Raw genomic sequence first — 22,652 nt, forward strand, 5'->3', positions numbered from 1 at the left:
TGGTTTTATCTCAGTTGGATAGTTTTAGTTCTGCTCATGGTTTCTTTGGCTATGTGAGTAACTTCTTGTGCAGCTTCTCTGATTCCTATTAGTTTCATTTGCCAATAGCCATACTGACAATTCTTTTTTATAAATATACTACTTAGATTTGCTATAATTCTTTGCATTCTTATCCCTGTCTCTACTTGATTGCAAATACCTTTAGCTTATCAGGCATTGATGAAAGAGCCATACCTTTGAATACTTTTCCATGAGCCATTTTGTCCAACTGCAAGGATTCATTGGGTGTTATATCCTTAATGGGACTCTTGCTTTGAGATACTTTAGTGCAATCATATTTTAACAATGATTTGAGTCTTCCTTCAAGGCCGAGTTTTACCTTCTCTTTGTTGTTCAAAGCATTTATCAGTTTTATCTTTTAGAGTTTTGAGTTGAAGCGGTTGCCTCTCCAAACCCTACAAGTCCTAGTATCAAGGACTCTATTCCCTTTCATTCCTGCCTACAAACTACTTTTCTGTACACATCTGTCTTAAAATACCTTGCTAAACTCTGCCAGCAGTAATCAAAACACAAAACTAACATTCTGTTTTCCAAACCTCTTCCCTTAAGAGCTACAAATTCATAATCTCCTTCTCAAGTTAGGTTTTTGTTACAGCAGCACCCTAATTTTAGTTACCAATTACTGTTTTGGTCAAGCTAGGTTACGCTGCAGCAACAGTCCACCAAAATCTCAGCGGCTTAACACAGCTGTTCTTGCTAATGTTATAGGTCCAGTGCAGGTTGGTAGCAGGCCTTTGTTCATCAGAGTCACTCAGGAACCCAGGCTGATGGACATGTACTTTCACAGTCACCTTGGCAGAGCTGAAGATAGGGAATTTAAACACTGGCTCTCAATATTTCTGCTCATATTTCATTGTCCAAACAAGTCATGTGCCCATACCTAATTAGATGAGGCCGGGAAGAGCAACCTACCCATGTACCTAGGAGGAGAGCTGGAATATTTGTGAGGAAGTTGAATGACTACCGTCTATTCTCTGTGATTAATCTTAACTTTGATAGCTTCATGTACTGAATTTTTGTTTTTACTGTTTAGGCAATACATCTTAGGAAGGTGATGAAAACTGTGATGTATTATTCTCTTCCCATTATTTCTCCTTTCCTTCCTTTGCCCCTGCTAGAGAAATAGTTTTTCCTCTCAGTCTGTCATTACTATTCTCATATCACATGCTTTTTACACCATTTCTTGAAATAGCCACCCAAGTTGAAAAAGCAAGTAAAAATCTCGCCTTCAGGGATGACAGGAGTAGACACTTTCTTTCTGTCCCTTTAATCTCACTTGTCACGTGTTCCTTTTTGTTCTGAACTTACTTTATCATACATCCCCAGTAGGTTTCAATCTCTTCATGACATGCTCCACTCCCACTCTCCAGTCACCAAGTTTCTAAGTAATTTTTCTAAGTAATTTTTTCACAGCATTCTGAGGGGAGAAGAGCAATGCAGGACTTAAAGATTTCCAGGCACAGAACCTTCTAAGAAACTATGAACATTTTTTCTTCTTAATTCCACGCCCAACTCTCGCCTAAATCCTTCTCTAGAATTGTTTAGAATTCACACTGGGCCTTCTGAGCCAGGGCTAAAGTTTGCTTTTTGGCCGGTACTTGGGCTGTACTTCAACACAGACTTTCGAAACATGCACTCTTAGGTCCATGTTAAGTTGGGCTTGTCTTTGTCCCAATGTGGTTCCTCTTGTTTCCTGTGATTGTTTCACCTGATTTCCTCTGTGTCCTTATTACCAGCTTCTGCTGCTAGTTTATTTTTCTGTCATGACAGTCTGTCATGCATTATTCTGAGCCTTTTAAAATCATTGTTACTTTCACAAAGACAAGGTCTTGAGCCAAAGGGGAATGGTGTTTGGATTATACTACATCCTGCTTAGGTAGGATGCAGCTGACCAACCAGTTATCCACCCTTGTCCCAAGCTGTTCCTTTTGATGGAATGCTTTCTTTTAGCAACACTGTTGCTGGCCCTACTGATTTTGAGCTTTTTAAGGCAAGAGAGGACACTGAGAAAGTGTTTAAATTACAATTCTCCATTACATTTTAGTATCTACATTGGGACTAGAGTTGGATATGGTCAGGATTTCTGTAGACGGGAAATAGAACAGCCACCTAAGTCAGGCACTAGGGTGATACCTTTTGGAGCATTATCATAGTAGCCACCTCCAAATTTGAATACTTTTAGGACAGATCACTTTCACTTATCTTTAGGAGATGTTGAAACAAAGCAGATCTTTTATTGATGTATTGTTTAATTTCTTGATTTCCCCTTATTTGTACTTCTGTATTCATTAAAGTCTCTTCAGGATAGAAGACCATGTCCTATGTCTCCTCATGATACAGTTACCTCATACAACTACCCCCAGAAGGTAATCTTTATAGTTTTATTTTACAGTCAGTTGCAGTGGCCTAAACAGAAGAAAATGAATTTTTTCTTTTTGTTCTCTGCCCTTCATCATACTTCAAAGAAGCTGCTTATATTCTTATGTTAATTGTTATTGTACTTCCTGGTGCCTGGCACAAGCATTAGTAAATTTATTAACAAATTGATGGAGCATCTGCTGTGTTCCAGACACTGTTCTGTGTGCTGGCATTGGACTACTCAGTCTACTCTGAACCTCTTATATAATGAGTGAGTTAATATAAATTACCTGTCAAGTCTGTGCCATTTCCTGAAACTTAAAATGTAAAGCTTTCTTATAGAATGGGAAGCTGGCATCAGAAAGGTAGCTGAAACCGCAGGAGTAAATAAGATCATCCTGGAAAAAGGAAGAGATTGAGAACAGCATCTAGAACAGAGCCTGTGCATCACCATTTAGAAAATGGGTAGAGAAGGAATAGCCAAGGAGGGAGGAAAAGCAGGAGAGTGTAGTATTATGGAAGCCCCAGGAAGAGAATGTTTCAAGGAATAGTCAAGTGTCAGTTGCTGCCAAGCCGTAAAGCAACATAAGGACTAACAAGAGTACTATGATTTGTTGCCATGGAGACCACTGTGACTTTGAATACAGTTTCTGAGAACCAGAGAGGGTAGCAGCCACATTGCAGTGGGTAATAAGAAAATGGAGACTATGGTGAGGACAGGGTGTTCATGAAGAAGAATCTGTTACCATTTATTGAACATCTTTCTGTGCACAGCCCTGTATTGGGTGCTGTGGCCTAATCAGAGAAACAAGTTGCAGTCTCGCGAAGTTAAAAAAAAAAATAAGCAAAGAACATTTTCTGTTTGTTTTTTTTTTTAAGTGTGTGTGGGGAAACATAGATGCATGTAAAAATAAATATGTACTATAAATTCCTGGATAGTATTCAGGAAACCCAGAGGTTACTTGTTTGTGGAGAGAGGAACTAGGCAGATGGAGGACAGGGGTTGGAGGAAACTTTTCATTGTATACAATTTTATACTTGGTTTTTGAATCATATTAATGTATTACCTTTCCAGAAAAATATTAAAATAAAAAAGTAAATCTCTCAAAGTCATCTGGGGTCTTCTAAAAGAAATAACCTTCCTGTATTAGGTTTACATAAATATTGGCTTCTTGGTGTTTTAGTTATTAGAATACTATTTCCTGAAGTTTAGGATCAGATAAGAGACCAATATTGTTTGTGAAACCAAACTTAGAGTTCTAAACTTTCTTCCACACTTACAGGTGGTGATGGTGAATTCTGCAGCAGTTGCAGCTTCCTGTGCAAATATTGTTCCAGCTCCAGTCTTACCTAACTGTGCAGCAGCTAATCAAGCTAGTAGTACCACTTCAATTTCCTCACAGAATGCTATACAGCCTCTATTTGTATCTCCGCCTACACAAGGCAGGCCAGGTAGGTTATTAGTGGTTCCTTACTTTGGAAGCCTCTTTTTCTATTCATGAACATGCCCATACAACAATTCTAGTGATTAGATAAGATTACTTTAATCTCCAGTATTAAATTTCAATTTTTTTTCTTGCAAATTTAGCTTTGGTATGATTTCATAGCTATTGTTTTGCTAACCCCATTGAAAATTTAGAGGACTTGTACTAGTTTCTTAAACTTCAAGTTAAGTTTTATTATACAGAAATTAAGGTAAAGGTGTTTCACACTTCACAGAATTAATTCCTGAAAAGTTTGGCTCTAGAATTTAAGAGATCCAGGTTAGAATCTTGGTTTTACAACTTACTAGCTATGTAATTTTGGACAAATTATTGAACCTTTCTTATCTGTGAGCTTGGAGGTACTGATAGTACCAATTTATGAAGTGGTTGTGAAATTCCACTGAGTTAATATAATTTAAAATTTTCAGCAGAATTCTGGGGAAGTGGTGGCAGCAACAGCATAGCTTTTCAGTCTGCGTCCCCAAATAAAAATGGAAATAGCAAAACCAATACCCATGGGACAATGTTTAACAACAAAACTAGGGGACAAGGTCTCCCCATGAACCCCAGAATTTAAGCAGGTAGGGACAAACCATCAGTCACAAGACCTGCATGCTGTCAGGGTCAATGTGGGAGCAATAAGACAGAAGCATCGGGGATGTTGTCTGATGGACCTGAGAACAGAAGAACCCCAAAAGAACTAATAAGAATTCACTGGACAGTGGGGCAGCCAATTTGGAAGGAACAGCTAAGACTGGGAAGGGATTTGACCTCTCCAATACTAGGTGAGTGCTTTGGGTACATGGTAAAGGGACTAAAGGACGTGGAACAGTTTTGCCCCTAAGAACTCTGAAAACTGACCTGGCAGGGCTACCTTTTAGGATAATACTCCTCACTGGGTAGAAACTGCTGGGAGTGGAATCAAAGTTGATGAGGATAGGGAAAGAGCAGGTCCAGACTAAAGCTGAGAGAACAGAGCCAAGGAATCCTGGAAAGCAGTCATGTTTTTAAACACTACAAAAACAATAGAGATCCCTAAGAAGTTAGAAAAGCTTTCTTGTATTTCATCTCGTTCTAGAGTTCATAAAAAATAATTTCACATAAAAATGAATGTATATGTATTGCTGATTCACTTTGTTATAAAGCAGAAACTAACACACCATTGTAAAGAAATTCTACTCCAATAAAGATGTTAAAAAAAATGAATGAAAGAAAAGCACTAAGGTTGCATACAAAGGTGTTTTAAGAGGAAAACAGAATAGTATCCCTGTTAGACAGTAAAAACATGTCAGAATGTGCACACTAAACAGAACTTAAACTAAACCAACAACTATTTCAAAATGAGGTAAAGACATTAATAAAATAACACAAAATGTTAAAAATAACAAATCAGGATTAGAAAAACTCGGATGAGGTGACAGAACTCAGGAAAGCATTAGAAATGGAAGAAAGTCATTTCGGTAATGAAGACTAAACTATAAAGAACATGACCAAGTATGTACAACAGATAATGCTTTAAGAGAAAGATGTAAGAAAGGGGGGAATCTAAAATGAAAAAAACGAAGAGAAAGAGTCAAAAGTGACATATTGAAGTTAGGCAAAGGATATCCAACACTGATAGAAGTTCCTAAAGAAGAAAACCAAAGTAAGGGAAAAGAATAAATACTAAAAACTATAATTCAGAAAAATTTCCTGAAATTAAAAAACTTTAAAACTACATACTGAAACAGTGCTCTGCAGAATATTGAGCCAGAGCAACCAACACCAGGATATTCTAGTAAAACAACTGGGCTTTAAAGAAAAAGAGCCTATGGAGTATAAAGGAAATAAAATGATAATCGTCAAACTTTGACAGCAATGCTTCATGCTACAAGAAAATGGAGTAACATTTAAGATAATGGAAGGATATGTGAACCAAAGATTTTATATCCAGTCAAACATTTTCAGGCTTAAAGGGTAATGTATAAGAATTCAGAGAATATTATTTGCATGAGCCCTTCTTGAAGAATCTAATAAAGATACGCTGTCAAGTAAGGTAATTGCTAGCCACGTATGACACTTTAAATTTTAATTAATTACAGTTAAGTAAAATAAGTCTTCAGTTGCTCGGTCACACTAACCACATGCCAGGTGCTCAAAGCCACATGTGGCTAGTGGCTACTGTATTGGACAGCACAGATACAGAATATTTCTGCCATCACAGGAAGTTGTATTGGAGGAACAGAGTGTATTGGAGAATGATTTTGACTTTTAGACCACCAAAACAATAAAAGACATTAGCTTAAGACCTAATTGTAAGTATTAAATATATACTTAACACAAAATGAGGGCTGAGAGGTTGATGATACACTATGTAAAGCCTTATATTTGAACAATATAGGTACAGTATAGCTATTTTTAAAAATGGGAGAATTGAGAGACCATGTGCCAAGCATTTTTTAATGCTTTCAGTAAACACATCAGGTTCTTTTATCTAGATACTTAGATTGTTATTCAGAGACTATAATGTTGGCTAAAACAAATGAGTATGGGATATTCCAGTTTATCCCTCTGTGTCCTTGCAAACTGGGATCTTAGTATGGAAGAAAGGTAATACACATGTACTAAAAAAGGCTAAGGAGAAACTTTTATGGTATCACATTTGAATTAGAAGTATCAGTATGAACTTGAGGTATTTTATCTTTAAATTTGTGTATTTCCTAGCTCTGTCCACTGAAAAGGCTCTGAAACAATGAGTATCTTTAGCACTCTTCTGCTGCTTCTCACTTAAACAGAAACAAACAGCTTTATGGAGAAATTTCTGGTTCCAGGTCTGGGCAGGAGATGTTCAGGATTAGCCTGGATCATCTTGTCATGCTAGATAGCAAGGAAGCTATCAACAGGTACTGGGGGTCGTGTCAAAAGGACTCACGAGCCATCTTGAAGAGGTTCCCACTGGCCAAAGATGGAACAGTTTGAGCTTCAACAATGATAATTGCAATAGATTGGAACATGTCAAATATATTTAAAAGTTCCTGATGATATTTTAAAAATTGGTTCCCTTGGGATTAACAACTATCTATCTATATATATATATATAAACAACATACATAAAATAGATTAAAAAACAAGGATTTACTGTATAGCACAGGGAACTGTAATCAATATCTAATAATAACATATAATGGAAAATAATCTGAAAAGAATACATAACTGAAAAAAGAATTGGTTCTCTTAAGAGGATGTTAGGAAACCAGTTTACGTTCTTGAAAACGGGACAGTAAAGTGACAGAATCAAGTATTTATCCTGCCTTTCTTATATGAACTATAATACGGGGTAACCAAATAGTAGATGAGGGGAAATATTCTATATATTAGTATTCTAATCAGTGAAAAAGAAGTGGCAGAATGTAATCATTTTGCAGTCGTTACTGAATGGATGCATATTAAACAGCAATAGCTGCTAAGATTGCAAAGATAGTGAGACATTACCTATAGACTACCAAAGGAATCAATCCTGAGTCTGATCTAGTCTTCTGGATCTAGCTGCCTATTTGCAGGAAATACAAGAACACATTGAAATGCACCATGAGTATGTAATCAGCAAAATCCAGACTGGGAAACTCAACAGGTCAAGGGGTCTTCAAAAGACAAATTGAAAGGAAATGACAGGGATGGAGAAGGGACCTATAGATTAAAAGAGGTTCAAGATACAGTTTTTAAAAACTGTGTAGGGATGCACATTTGGGTGACAAAACACTTAAAACTACAAAGAAGTGATTACTATGAAAGTCAGGATAGTGGTTGATTATGGTGGGGATAAGAGGGTGGTGATTGTGATGGAGTGCATGGAAGTTTTCTGAAATGGCTGGCAAAGTTTTCTTTCTTAACCTGGATAGTGTCCACCTGAAGGATAGTGTCCACCTGAAAATAATTCGTTTGATTTGTTTTTTGTATCTGTTTTATTTATAATATAAAAATTAAGTACTTAGCCACTGTGCCTGGAACAAAACATGCAATATATGTTCATTAATGACCACAGAAATTTTTCATTGGAAATGTTAATGGAGATACTGGTTTTACTACTTGTGCTAATTGTAGGGGAACACGTTGGCTATCTGCTTCCAGCAGATGTCTGAGCTTAAAAAACAAGTGACAGGTGAAATCAAGCATTGTAATACCCCATTTATGTAGAATCATTGAAAGATTACCCTTTAAATGCCAGATTTATGTTTTTTTGTAGATACTTCTAAAAATGTATACGGCCTTCATTTTACTTTTTGTTGAGCCACTTGTGAACCTCAACTATAACTCTAATAAGTAATGGCTGCTTTTTAGTTGCTCTTTGTCGTTCCTGTCCTCTAGATACAACTCAGGTTTCTCATTGTTATTCATGTGTCTGTCTGGCAGCCCCATCCCATCCTCCTTTAAGTCACTTCCTATCTGCCAGGTAACTAGATGCCATGATTGCTTTTATTATGATTGTCTTCATAGGCATTAAATCCTGTTAACTGAGTTTTTTGGTAACTGTTTCCAAGTCTTTTGCCAGGGCCAGAGCTAGTGACTTACTTGCTCTGGGTACAGAATTAAGGGAGTATCAAAAAAAACCCCACAGTGATCAAGATAAATAATACTTTAATGCACTATTAAAAGAAACAAAACTAATGCAAAAAAAGAATCCATGATAAAGTATCAAAGTTTTTTTAAAAGATAGGAACTGTGGGCCAGGCTTAGGGTGAGGTGAGTGAGGCACTCACTCTTGTGGTCATGCAAGTGCAAGCTTAGATCCTATCTTTTGCAATTTTGGTATTTTAGTCATCATGAATTTTTTTTTTGCTTTAATTTGGTGGCCCTTTAAATTTTGCACCTCACTGCACTTTAGTACTGGCCCTGCCCTTTGATCTCTAGAGAAGCTGAGTCTTACTATGTATATTCACGTTCTCTTCTGAAATGTCCTGAAGCAGACTGCAGCTGCATGGACAAGGAAATAAGCTTTTTGAATGAATTTCATTGGTTTCCATTCACTTTTAGAAAAGTTTGCTTCCATTGTTCTGGGTCCATCACTAGAACTGTACCTGGTAAGCCCATACATAGAGCCCTGTTAAGTCTGCGAATTAGATGCTCATGCATCTCTAGAGCAACTGGAAGTTTTAAAAGCTTTTTCTTATGGAACGTATTATAATATGCATTTTAAAAGAAAGTTGAGGGCTTCCCTGGTGGCGCAGTGATTGAGAGTCCGCCTGCTGATGCAGGGGACATGGGTTCGCGCCCCGGTCCGGGAAGATCCCACATGCCGCCAAGCGGCTGGGCCCGTGAGCCATGGCCGCTGAGCCTGTGCGTCCGGAGCCTGTGCTCCGCAATGGGAGAGGCCACAACAGTGAGAGGCCCGCGTACTGCAAAAAAAAAAAAAAAAGAAAGTTGAGTTCAATTACTAAATAATGGCTATATTTCCCTGTGCTGTACAATATATCCTTGTTGATTAATTTATACATAGTAGTTTGTATCTCTTAATCCCCTACCCCTTTTTTGCCCCTCTTCACTCTCCCCACTGGTAACCAACCACTAGTTCTCTATATCTGAATCTGTTTCTTTTTTTTTTATAATCATTTGTTTTATTTTTTAGATTCCACATATAAGTGATAATGTAGAGCATTGGCCCCCAACGTTTTTGGCACCGGGGACCGGTTTCACGGAAGACAGTTTTTCCACAGATGGGGGTGAGGGTGGGGGGGCGCTTCAGGTGGTAACGCGAGTGATGGGGAGCGATGGGGGAGCGGCAGATGAAGCTTCGCTCGCTCGACCGCTGCTCACTTCCTGCTGTAGCCCGGTTCCTAACAGGCCGCGACCGGTTGGGGACCCCTGATGTAGGGTATCTGTCTTTGTCTGACTTATTTCATTTTTCACTTAGTTTACATCTGTGATTCTCAGCTGGAGGAGAATTTGCCCCTTAGGAAACATTTGACAATTTCTGCAGACATTTTCAGTGGTCCTACAATTTGGCAGGGGAGAGCTACTGGCATCTAATAAGTTGAGGCCAGGGATGATGCTAAAACAGCCTCCACAACAAAGAATTATTGCGCCCAATATGTTAATCATGACAAATGAAACCGGAGGTTTGTCCTAGATGCTAATATGTTACCAGTTATATGTATTGTAAATATTTTCTCTCTCTTTGTTGATATTTTCATTTTTCCTGTGGTACCTTTTGATGAAGAGAAATTCTTAATTTTAATGTAATTTATCAAAAAAAAAAAAAGTTGAGTTCAAAGTAACCTCCAAATTTCTTCCGTCCTTGATTCTCTCAGGCCCAGGAGAACTTACTTAGCTACCTCTATGTCTAGTATTTGGTTTTTACCTTGTAATCGTAATCACATTCTACTATTTTTAGCTAATTGAACTTATTCCAGTTGTTTTTGAAAAAAATGGTGTGATTTGAGTGCTAGTTTAAAAGGAATAAGAGTGTGGCTTTGTTGAAGCCATTATTTTATAGAAAACAAATCCATGAATCTTTAGAGCATTTGGAAATGTTCTAAAAATTAAATCCTCTTCTAAAGCTGTAAAAGTGGAGATTTCTACATGCATGACAAAACTCCAAAACTCGAAAGTTATTTGAGCAAATTTTTTAAATTTACTGTTTAATTTAGATACAGTAAAATTTATTTTTTGGTGCCCTGTTCTATGAGTTTTAACAATGCATAACATTGTGTAACTACCACCACAATCAAGAGAACAGTTTCATCACCCCAAAAGAGTTGGTTATCAAGTTTTAAATCACCCTAAGATTTAGATTTCCTATTACTGTTAGCCTGTAGTTGTATAAAGGGTATAAATAAATGTGTTGTTAGTATATTTGTTGGTGAATGAAAACAATGTGGATTACTTGTAATACTTGGCCTTAAATTCCTCTTGCTAAATTACCAGAATAACAAATTCAGCTTGTGTGGACTGTTCTTTTACTAAACTAAGTGTTCTAAAACTCCAAATTTAAACCTTTATTGAACAATGAGCCCAAACTTTCTATACTTCTCAGGGGTAAAATTATAATGCAGGCAACACAGTGATAAAATTGAGTACTGGAATTTCTAAGTCAGCTAAAATGTTCAATTAAACTTGAAGGGTTGGTATCAAAAAATTTAACAAATTTATGTAACATAGTATGTATATGTGGAGATAATTTATATTCACTAGGTTGGAACCACATTGCTGCCTTTATCATCATAGAGGAATGTATTGATATTTAAACATAATTGTATTTGAATTTCTTATGTCAAAAACTGTGAAACTCCTAAGTGACTGTGGTTTTTAAACTATAGTAACAGTTATAGAAAGTTAAAGGGATAAGATAGTTCATCTAGAACTGTCTGTTTTAGATTCTGTAGGTCCTTAGAAATGGAACTGTTATGATTTAGAGTTCTCTATATTCCTCTCATGCTACCAAGTAGAAACCTTCAAGGACTGCTTAAATCTGTAATCTGTGCAATTTAGTCTCTCTTATTAGCTTCTACATCTTGTGATTTGGCAGATGGCTAAAAACATCCTTAACTTTGTATTAAGCTCAGTAAAAATTTTGCTTTAGTAGTATTTATTTATGTACATGTTAGCTGATGTTCAAAATCTTGGTAGTCAAGCCTCTGTAGTTTACAGTTGTTTTTCCTTTTAATGTCAAGTAATTTCCTTAACTCAAAATAACTTGTAATGAACTCCTACTTTTCAACTGGCATGTCTAAAAGAATATGTGCAATTTACCTTCCTTTTTTTTTTTTTTTTTTTTTTTTTGCGGTACACGGGCCTCTCACTGTTGTGGCCTCTCCTGTTGCGGAGCACAGGCTCCGGACGCACAGGCTCCGGACGCACAGGCTCAGCGGCCATGGCTCACGGGCCTAGCCGCTCCGCGGCATGTGGGATCTTCCCGGACCGGGGCACGAACCCGTGTCCCCTGCATCGGCAGGCAGACTCTCAACCACTGCGCCACCTGGGAAGCCCTAAGTTTTTGTTTTTAAGTCAAACCATAAGACTCAGAGTTGCTTGACCATATTGGGAACACAAAAGAAATAGAGGACGAGCTACTGCTTATAAGATGTTACAGCTGTACATTGCTACTTTGTTTTGTTTCCTTTTTAGTGATTGCTTCAGCATCCTATCCATACCTGGCTGCTCCTATTCCTGCTGTGGCTGCCTCTCTACCACCTCCACCTCCTCCACCACCACCTCCTCCTCCTTCTTCTCTTGAGGTGACAGACACTTCAAACTTACCATCACTACCTCCACCTTATTCCTGTGATCCATGTGGCAGTGATCTGCCTCAAGGTAAGTAGATTTTGAGACTTGGGTGAGGGTTATTTAGGTCTGGTTTTTTTTTTTGTTTTTTAATTTTAAATTTTAGAGCATATCTCTCTTTGGTTGACCAGTGAGGGTAGGGTGGTGGACCAAACGGAAATTGACTTGAGAGCATAATGCTAGGTAAATGACTAAGGAAAGAAGGAACTGAAAGCTGAGAATATCTTCTGCATAATCAAGAAGTGTATGGTTGAGCTGACTCACGCTGCTTTTCTAAGGTAGCTACATGTCTGCCCTGAAGAAGATTCTCAACTGGATATCTGCTCTCAATAATTTCTCTTGAAAAGCAGGAGTTGATAACACAATTTTCTCCATTTCTTTTATTTAATGCCTACCACAAGTGCATGAAATTGTTGCATTCTTGGTATTTAAGATTCCAACTGAATTTTGAAGAATTGGAAAAGGTTTTGGGGAGAGGAATTGGGGTGGGGGGGGCTCTGATCTGCCTTGGATTTCAGCCATGTGTTGTTTCCTTAATTAAACTGAGTAGCTTTCCATTGGAAGTTTTTTGTTACCCCTCAGTTTAGCAGTGTATCTCAAAAGAGAATTGTAGTCGAAAGTTGTTTGTAGCTTATTCATACCTTTTTTTTTTTCTGTAACATTCCCTTGATTTTTCTAGCTGCTTTTCTATTCTATTTTGGGTTTTTTCAGCCCCTAAGGTAGTCACCAGGATCTTCAACTCCATTCTGTTCTTCTTCCCTTCCTTAAAACTTGATTATCAACTTTATGTGGATGATTTCTAAATCTATCTGGCCTTGGCCTCTACCTACTTGCTAGACATTTTCACTTGGCTTTCTTACTTTTATTTCAGACTCAGTCTGTCTACAGTGAAATTCCTCATCTTCATCTCCCTTCTTTCTTCTCTTTAGGCCATGCAAAACATTGACTCTTTTCCTTGGTTTTCTATTTTATTAATAATGTATCATTGAACAACGATCCCTTTACTCCTCTCCCCTCACCTACCTACCCCTGCCCAAGATCTTCTCAGCACATAATGCTGATTTTGCATTTTCCAGCATTTTATTTTGAAAATGTTTAGACATACATGAAATTTGAATTTTAAAATGAATATTCATATATCCATCACCTATATTCTGTTGTTAACAGTTAACTATACTTGCATTAGCATGCATTTCTCCATCTTTTCCTCCATCCATCTCTCTGTCCATCAATTAATCCATCTTTTTGGTGCATTTCAAAGTAAATTGTAGACATCATTCTTCCCCATTAAAAACTTGAACATTCATATCATTAACTAGAGTTTGGTATTTATTTTTTCGTTTATTTTTTTGTTTTTTTTTTTTGCTGCACGCGGGCCTCTCACTGCGTGGCCTCTCCCTCTGCGGAGCACAGGCTCCGGACGCGCAGGCCCAGCGGCCATGGCCCACAGGCCCAGCCGCTCCACAGCATGTGGGACCCTCCCGGACTGGGGCACGAACCCGCGTCCCCTGCATCGGCAGGCGGACTCTCAACCACTGCGCCACCAGGGAAGCCCTATTTTTTCTTTTGATGTAAAGTTTACATATAATGAAATGAACAAATCTTTTTTTTTTCTTTTTTTGCGGTACGCAGGCCTCTCATGTTGTGGCCTCTCCTGTTGCGGAGCACAGGCTCCGGACGCGCAGGCTCAGCGGCCGTGGCTCACAGGCCCAGCCGCTCCGCGGCATGTGGGATCTTCCCGGACCGGGGCACGAACCCGTGTCCCCTGCATCGGCAGGCGGACTCTCAACCACTGTGCCACCAGAGGAGCCCGAAATGAACAAATCTTAAATGTACACTTGCTGAGTTTTGACAGATGCGTACATGCACCTGTGTAACCCAAATCCCCATCAAGTTATAAAACATTATCATTATCCCACAAAGTTCCTTCATGCCCCTTCCCAGTCTTTCCCTACCCCATCTCTACTTCCCCCCAGAGACAACCACTGTTCTGATATTTTTCTGCCCTAGTTTTACCTGTTTTAGAATTTCATGTGAATATAATCATACAGTATGTACTCTTTATGGAAGGCTTCTTAACCTCAATGTAATGTTTTTTGAGATTCTTCCATGTTGCTGCATATTATCAGTAGTCTATTTGCTTTCATTGCTGAGTATTTCATCGTATGGGTACTCTACAGTTTGTCCATTCTCCTGTTGAGGGACACGTGGACTATATTCTAGTTTGGATCAGTTATGATAAAGCTGCTATGAACATGCTTGTAAAAGTCTTTGTGAACATGTGTTTTCATTTCCCTTGGGAAAATACCTAGGAGTGGAATTGATGGCCCTAGATAGGTGTGTGTTTAGTTTTATAAGAAATTGCTGGTCATTTTTCCAAAACTGTACCTTATCTCCTTCTACTTTTACAAGAACTCCATGCATCTGGTTTTCTACTTCTAAGCCTTTGCTGTCATGGTGATTCTACTCAAATTCTCTCCCCCTCTACTCTTCCATCTAACTTCCTATTTAAATCCTATCATTTTCATGATCCCACCCCCCAGTTGCATTTCAAAGTGATGTTTTTGAGTTCTTATAGTCCTTACCTGCCACTTTTTTTTAACAGCTTGAGACATAATTCATATACCATGCAAGTCATCCATGTAAAGTGTATAATTCAGTGCTTTTTAGTATATTCACAAATTTGTACAACCATCACCACTGTCTAATTCCAAAATATTTTCATCACCCCAAAAAGAAACCCTGTACCCATTAGCAGTTACTCCTCATTCTCTCTGACCCTGGCAACTATTATTCTGCTTTCTTTTTTTTTTTTTTTTTTTTTTACTATTCTCTATAGATTTGCCTGTTCTGGACATTTCATGTAGATGGAGTCATACAATATGTGGTCTTTTGTAGGCTGGCTTCTTTCATTTGGCATAATGTTTTCAAGGTTCATCCATGTTGTAACATGTATCAGTATTTCATTCTTTTTTTCGGCTGAATAACATTCCATTATATAGATATACCATATTTTATTATCTATTAGTTGATGGGCATTTGAGTTGTTTCCACATTTTTGCTATTGAGAATAATACTGCTATGGATTTTTTGTGTGGATGTATGTGAATACCAAGGGGTGGAATCCCATGCCATTTGTGGATTTACTTCCTGCTGTTATCTTTTCATATTCTTTAGCTTGAGCATTACGCTTTATACTATATTCCCACGTAATAGTCAAAATACAAGCTCATTCTTTTAAAGTGGCGGTAAATACATTTGTATGTATTGGGAGTCTCCAACTTAAGAAAGAGGGGTTTTCTGAGAGTTTGTTTGTTAGTGGAATCAAGTTACATTATCTTATTTATAAGAATATATGTGAATCCTAGGTCGATCAATAAAAGTATATTTAGAGATATACTTGAAATGCTAAGGCTATTCCCTCTTCTCTCATACATCTACTTTTTGTTCATTTGTAAAGTACTTTAAAGTTTTGTGTCTGAAGAAATTTTATCACCTTACGGTATAACTTATTTCGAGTTACCTTGCTCATTGCCTCCTCTTTTTGGAGTCCTAGTGGTGGTATGTTAGTCATGTTAAATAAAGACAAGGTGAATTGTTTCAAACAGTGCTAGTTATCTTAGTAGACATCACTAATCTTGGCATTTGTAGAACATTAGTTTGTACTATGTATTAGCTCTGAAGACCAACATGATTGCTTTTGTAGTAGATTTGTATTAAAGTAAAATTTTAGTCTTGAGACAAGCAAGAAAATGCCTTTACTAGAGTCTCTCTAAATATTTGCAGAGTAGTATTCCTGTAACATCTGTCTAATATTAAGAATAGAAATAAAATCTGTATTTGTTGATTAAACCTTCTTGGCTCAGAAAATGATCTTAGCTATAGTGATAGGTAAATGGTCATTTACTCTAAGGTAGAATTGAGGGTAGTGTTGATGTGGGAAGACAACATTTGTTGTATCTACCTTAATACTGAAAGAGAAGAGCTTTTAAATGGTAAGTTTTAATTGTTTATGTCATCTAGTCACTAAGATTTAAATTTTTAATTTTAGATGCAAAAGTTTTGCAGTACTATTTCAATCTGGGATTGCAGGTAAGAGTCCTGTTAAAATTGCTTTGATTAAAAAAAACAAACAAACCTCTAACTTAAAAACATAAGCCGTTTTGATAATCAGACTCTTGAACCTTAAAACCCAAGAGCACTATGAGGGACCTAAAAGATTTATTTCTGTCTTTATATCTCTGAAGATGACACAGGTCAGTTTTCTACTTTAACCTCCCAATACTTCAGTTTCTCTTATAAAAGAGTTGTAAACTGTCATGAGTGGGGGCCCTGTGAAGTACAACTTCAGCATATATTGGCCTCCATATTTAACATCATATGCCAACCCTTCACTATGTTTTTCTATCTCGAAATAACAAATGGATTATTTATCCTGTTTACTTAAAACATTTTTGTGGCTATTTCTGCATTTTATGTGAAAAGTAATCCGACTAATTCAAAGACATTTAAAGAGCAGTATTATTTTTAAAGCACTTATGTGTTCATAGATATTTGCCAAACACTGATTTTTACCACTTCCCTGAGTTGTAGAAAGGGAGTACTGACAGATATCTTAATACCACTGAAAGGTGTCTCTGATTTCAGGTAAGAGCTCTTTTACTTTATACTTTCAGGGATCATTTTCCCCCTGAAATACACTTCTGATATAATAAGATGACACATTTTCTGAAAAGGAATGATGCATCTTAAGATTTGGCATATGACATAGTAAACCAGATAGTCTCCTGGATAATACTCAGATTTTCCAAGACACTGATTTCCCTAAAACATTGGACATATCATTTCCAGAAAACTATCTTTACTGACTGGCACACATTTATAATTTAAGAGTAGTAGAGTGGGTTTTTGTTCTCTGAGACTATATTTCCTAAATGCAGTTTCAAGAATTGAAAAAATAAAGTGCTTGCCCCTTCAGTTATGTTTGTTTATTATAGTCACCTGTGGAAACAAGGTGGAGGCAGTTTATTATTTGTTTATTTTTAGTATTTTTGTTTGTTTTAAATTTAAGTATAGTTGTACAACATTATACGTTACGGGTGTACAGTATAGTGATTCACAATTTTTAAAGGTTATGCTCCATTTATAGTTATTATAAAATATTGGCTGTATTCCCCGTGTTGTACAATATAGTCTCCTATATTTTACATCATGGGAATACAAGGAAACGTAGAATAGATATTTTAATATTTTCTAATATTAAAAGTAATAGCATCCATTATGGTGCATATGGAAAATACTAATGTGTAAAGAAAACCAAAATCACCTGTATAATCACTGTATACTTTGGTATATTTCCTTACAGCTTATTTATTTATTTTATAAAATATGGACTATGCTATGTAATTTTGTAAACTTTTAAGTTAAACAATATGAACACTTTTTCCTTAAATATTTGACACCATGATTTTTTTTATTGCCTGTATTTTATTCCATCATGGATATATCATAATTCATTCATCCAGTTTCTTGTTGTTGAATATTTAGGTCGTTCATTTTTTTTGCCTTTAAAAACAATGCTATAACAGACACCTTTGTATACAGATCATTGTGTATATCTCTAATTTCCTTAGGGTGCTTTCCTAAAATAATTCCTAGGTCCACGTATGAGATATAGAGGCTGCGAAAGATCTTAAAGTTGTTATAGAGAATAGATTTTCTAAACGTCATATCATTTAGTTCAAAAGTCATTGTTATCCCACCTGGAAATCATGGCCCAACTTTTTTTTTCAGTGAAGAATGGTACTAGTTTAAGAAAAGGAATAGTAAAGTGTTTTTTCCCTTTCTTGCCCAAGTGCTATCACCACAGCTTGTGGCACTCCATGGTCTGTATGCCACAGATGCAGGAGCAGCAGCAGCTTCATGTAGAGAATTATCCAGTCTGTACTGAGCCGTCACCTCTGGTGAATCAAACCATTCCTCAATTATACAGTGAGGTGGGGAGACGAGATGGCACACAGGCAGATGTATCAGCACATGGTAAGTATGTAATGAGATTCCCTGCAAGAAAGACAATTGGATTTTATTGTGTGTAATTTAATAATAGCCTTCAGATATTATACTAGACCAGCATTTCTTAAAGCATGGTATGTGAACCTTTTGGGGTCCCTGAGACCCTTTCAAGGGATCCATGAGGCTAAAAGTATTCATCATAATACACGGATTTTGTCCCTTTTTGCTGTATTAGATTTGTATTAAGGGTGCAAAAATCAGTGGCGGGTAGAATAGCTGGCACCTAAGCACAAATCAAGGCAGGGGCACCAAACTGTGCTAGTACTTAGTGTCTTCACACTCATGATATAAAAATGCCAGTTTTATTTATTTTGTGTTTGATCAAAGACATTCTTATTTTACTAAATTTTTATTCTTTGAATAATTGTACTTAGTATTCTGTATGACAAAATAGGAAGTATTCATAAAGCTCTCTGCATACTGACGTATAGTGATTAACTTTAAAGAAAAGGGTTGTAAGCTTGAGTTTCGAGCTAAACTAGCTGACTTTTCATGGAACACTATTTTTACTTGAAAGAGTGATAGACAGACTATGGTTATTCAGACTTGGGGATCCGGCAGACATTTTCTCAAATGAACACCTAAGCCTTATCACTTCGAGAAAAGCAATGGATAGTATTTTTTGTCAAAGATAAAAATTCCAGCACTCAAATACATGTTATCCAAAATTCTAATTTTTATCTACCACCATGAGCTTGACAGCTTCCAATACTTCATTAACTCTTCTAATAAAATAGATGGTGGGGGGCTATTAATGAATGTGGTGTTTTACACTGTATAATGAAATGTGTCAACATTTGGTAGATCTGTATAACTCAGTGAAATAATATTTTCCCAATTACCAATGTATAATCTTACCTGTGCATGATTTAGTAAAATATCTATCCAAGATGCAAGATAAAACAATGGATTTTAATGTTAACAAAGTATGAGAAGTCCACATTGCTACTGACCTCTAAGAAATTACCACTTACCTAGTTGTGGTGTAGCATCAAAGAATATCTACAATTATCTGAAAAGCCTAATTATTAAGACTTCTCTCTTTTCCAGCTACATATCTGTATGAAGCCAGATTTTCTTCATATATTTCAAACTAAATGTATCATAATAGATAAAATACAGGAGCAGATATGAGAATCCAGCTGTCTTCTCTTAAGCCATACATTAGAGATTGCACAAGTGTAAAACAATGCCACTGGTCTCACAATTTTTTGGGGGGAAAATACAAATTTTTATGGAAAATGAGTTTAACATAATGGGTTTATTTTTACATGAGATAATATTTTTAACTTAGATTAATTCCTAATGTGGTAAATATTGATAGATAGAACCCACATAAACAAAAGCTATTTGGGATCCTCAATTTTTAAGAGTGTAAAGGGATCCTGAGACCAAAAAGTTTGAGACCTCTGTGCCAGACCATAAGGATGGTTGCTTTGTCTATAAGTTCACAGTATAATATAGATGGGGAGGCATTTTCAAGGATTTAGAGTAGGATCTTTGGACTGCCCTTCTTAGAATCAGCAGGAGGTAGAAGAAATGATGTGGACTAACCTAACCAAATCTGTTTTCCATTCCAGCAACTGCTACTTGATGGTTGTGATTTTGGCTAAGTTACTTAACCTCCCTAAGCCTGATTTTGTGTAAAGTGGGAAATAATGTATTTTATGATTTTCCAGTGTTGTTATAAGAACTATATGAAACCTTATATGTATAAGTATACTGTTCTGGTGCATGTGAGGAATGTGAATTTTCTTTCTCTCCTCCCTTAAAGAGTATTAATAGTTTTAGAATATTAGCACTATAGAATCTTATTCTTCATGTGGTGGTGTGATGTGGCCCATGGTAATAAAAATGAAAGTATCAACCTTTATTACATTTTTGTTCCATGTACCTTTTATAGAACTATTTTTATTGTAGTAAACATGAGACAGTGCCAGTCTTTACTTCACAAAACGAACGTAAGTTATCCCAAGTAATGAGGGACTCCTTTTTTTAAATATTTATATAGTTACTATAATAAGGTCAGAACAGCATCTATTTATTTCCATTGAAACTGGTGCATGGTAGTGAAAGTGCTGTAAATTTTAAATGATGCTAGCATGTTCATGACATTCAAGAGATGACACTTAAAAGTTTGGTCTTTTGGGATGGTCTTCAGAGTTTTGCCTTCAAGTATAGACCAGACTGTAAAAACACCTGAGTTTTTAATTGCTAAAATAATACAAAATGGTTATTTGGATGGTGTGTGTTATACTGCAAAACTATTTGACAACGTAATTGTGACGAACTCTTATAAAAACTGAATTGACAAGAATGACTCTAGAGAACGTTTCTTAGTGTAGTCTGTTGATATCTAAATCATCCCAGGAACATAGCTGTCTCCAGGTAGAATACATTTGACACATTGTACATACATTTATATATTTAATTTTTCGTTTTTACTTTTTTTTAACATCTGTATTGGAGTATCATTGCTTTACAGTGGTGTGTTAGTTTCTGCTTTATAACAAAGTGAATCAGCTATACATATACATATGTTCCCATACATATGTTCCCATATCTCTTCCCTCTTGCGTCTCCCTCCCTCCCACCCTCCCTATCCTACCCCTCTAGGTGGTCACAAAGCACCGAGCTGATCTCCCTGTGCTATGTGGCTGCTTCCCACTAGCTATCTACCTTATGTTTGGTAGTGTATATATGGCCATGCAACTCTCTCACTTTGTCCCAGCTTACCCTTCCTCCTCCCCATATCCTCAAGTCCATTCTCTAGTAGGTCTGTGTCTTTATTCCCGTCTTACCCCTAGGTTCTTCATGACCTTTTTTTTTTTCCTTAGATTCCATATATATGTGTTAGCGTACGGTATTTGTCTTTCTCTTTCTGACTTACTTCACTCTGTATGACAGACTCTAGGTCCATCCACCTCACTACAAATAACTCAATTTGGTTTCTTTTTATGGCTGAGTAATATTCCATTGTATATATGTGCCACATCTTCTTTATCCATTCATCTGTTGATGGACACTTAGGTTGCTTCCATGTCCTGGCTATTGTAAATAGAGCTGCAATGAACATTGTGGTACATGACTCTTTTTGGATTATGGTTTTCTCAGGGTATATGCCCAGTAGTGGGATTGCTGGGTCGTATGGTAGTTCTATTTTTAGTTTTTTGAGGAACCTCCATACTGTTCTCCATAGTGGCTGTATCAATTTACATTCCCACCAACAGTGCAAGAGTGTTCCCTTTTCTCCACACCCTCTCCAGCAATTATTGTTTCTCGATTTTTTGATGATGGCCATTCTGACTGGTGTGAGATGATACCTCACTGTAGTTTTGATTTGCATTTCTGTAATGATTAATGATGTTGAGCAGTCTTTCATGTGTTTGTTGGCAATCTGTATATCTTCTTTGGATAAATGTCTGTTTAGGTCTTCTGCCCATTTTTGGTTTGGGTTGTTTGTTTTTTTGTTATTGAGCTACATGAGCTGCTTGTATATTTTGGAGATTAATCCTTTGTCAGTTGCTTCATTTGCAAATATTTTCTCCCATTCTGAGGGTTGTCTTTTGGTCTTGTTTATGGTTTCCTTTGCTGTGCAAAAGCTTTGAAGTTTCATTAGGTCCCATTTGTTTATTTTTGTTTTTATTTCCATTTCTCTAGCAGGTGGGTCAAAAAGGATCTTGCTGTGATTTATGTCATAGAGTGTCCTGCCTCTGTTTTCCTCAAAGAGTTTGATAGTTTCTGGCCTTACATTTAGGTCTTTGATCCATTTTGACCTTATTTTTGTGTACGGTGTTAGAGAGTGTTCTAATCTCATACTTTTACATGTACCTGTCCAGTTTTAGCAGCACCACTTATTGAAGAGGCTGTCCTTTCTACACTGTAGATTCCTGCCTCCTTTATCAAAGATAAGGTGACTGGGGCTTCCCTGGTGGCGCAGTTGTTGAGAGTCCGCCTGCCGATGCAGGGGATATGGGTTCGTGCCCCGGTCTGGGAAGATCCCACATGCTGCGGAGCGGCTGGGCCCGTGAGCCATGGCCACTGAGCCTGCGCATCCGGAGACTTTGCTCCGCAATGGGAGAGGCCACAACAGTGAGAGGCCCGCGTACCGCAAAAAAAAAAAAAGATAAGGTGATCATATGTGCGTGGGTTTATCTCTGGGCTTTCTGTCCTGTTCCACTGATCTATATTTCTGTTTTTTTCCAGTACCATACTGTCTTGATTACTGTAGCTTTGTAGTATAGTCTGAAGTTAGGGAGCCTGATTCCTCCAGCTCTGTTTTTCATTCTCAGGATTGCTTTGGCTATTCTGGGTCTTTTGTTTTTCCATACAAATTGTGAAATTTTTTGTTCTAGTTCTGTGAAAAATTCCAGTGGTAGTTTGATAGGGATTGCATTGAATCTGTAGATTGCTTTGGGTAGT

The 22,652-nt window shown here is 37.1% G+C and overlaps 1 protein-coding gene across 1 annotated transcript in view; it reads left to right on the forward strand.

Moving 5' to 3' along the window:
• Positions 1-22,652, forward strand: part of ALG13 (ALG13 UDP-N-acetylglucosaminyltransferase subunit) — a 74,651-nt gene that overhangs the window by 43,838 nt on the left and 8,161 nt on the right. Inside the window, 5 exon segments of the mRNA XM_049704528.1 lie at positions 2,355-2,426; positions 3,702-3,870; positions 12,003-12,188; positions 16,210-16,250; positions 18,014-18,197. Coding sequence (XP_049560485.1) covers positions 2,355-2,426; positions 3,702-3,870; positions 12,003-12,188; positions 16,210-16,250; positions 18,014-18,197 — 652 coding nt within the window.

Source organism: Orcinus orca, chromosome X (genome assembly GCF_937001465.1).
Source record: "Orcinus orca chromosome X, mOrcOrc1.1, whole genome shotgun sequence".
Lineage (NCBI taxonomy): Eukaryota > Metazoa > Chordata > Mammalia > Artiodactyla > Delphinidae > Orcinus > Orcinus orca.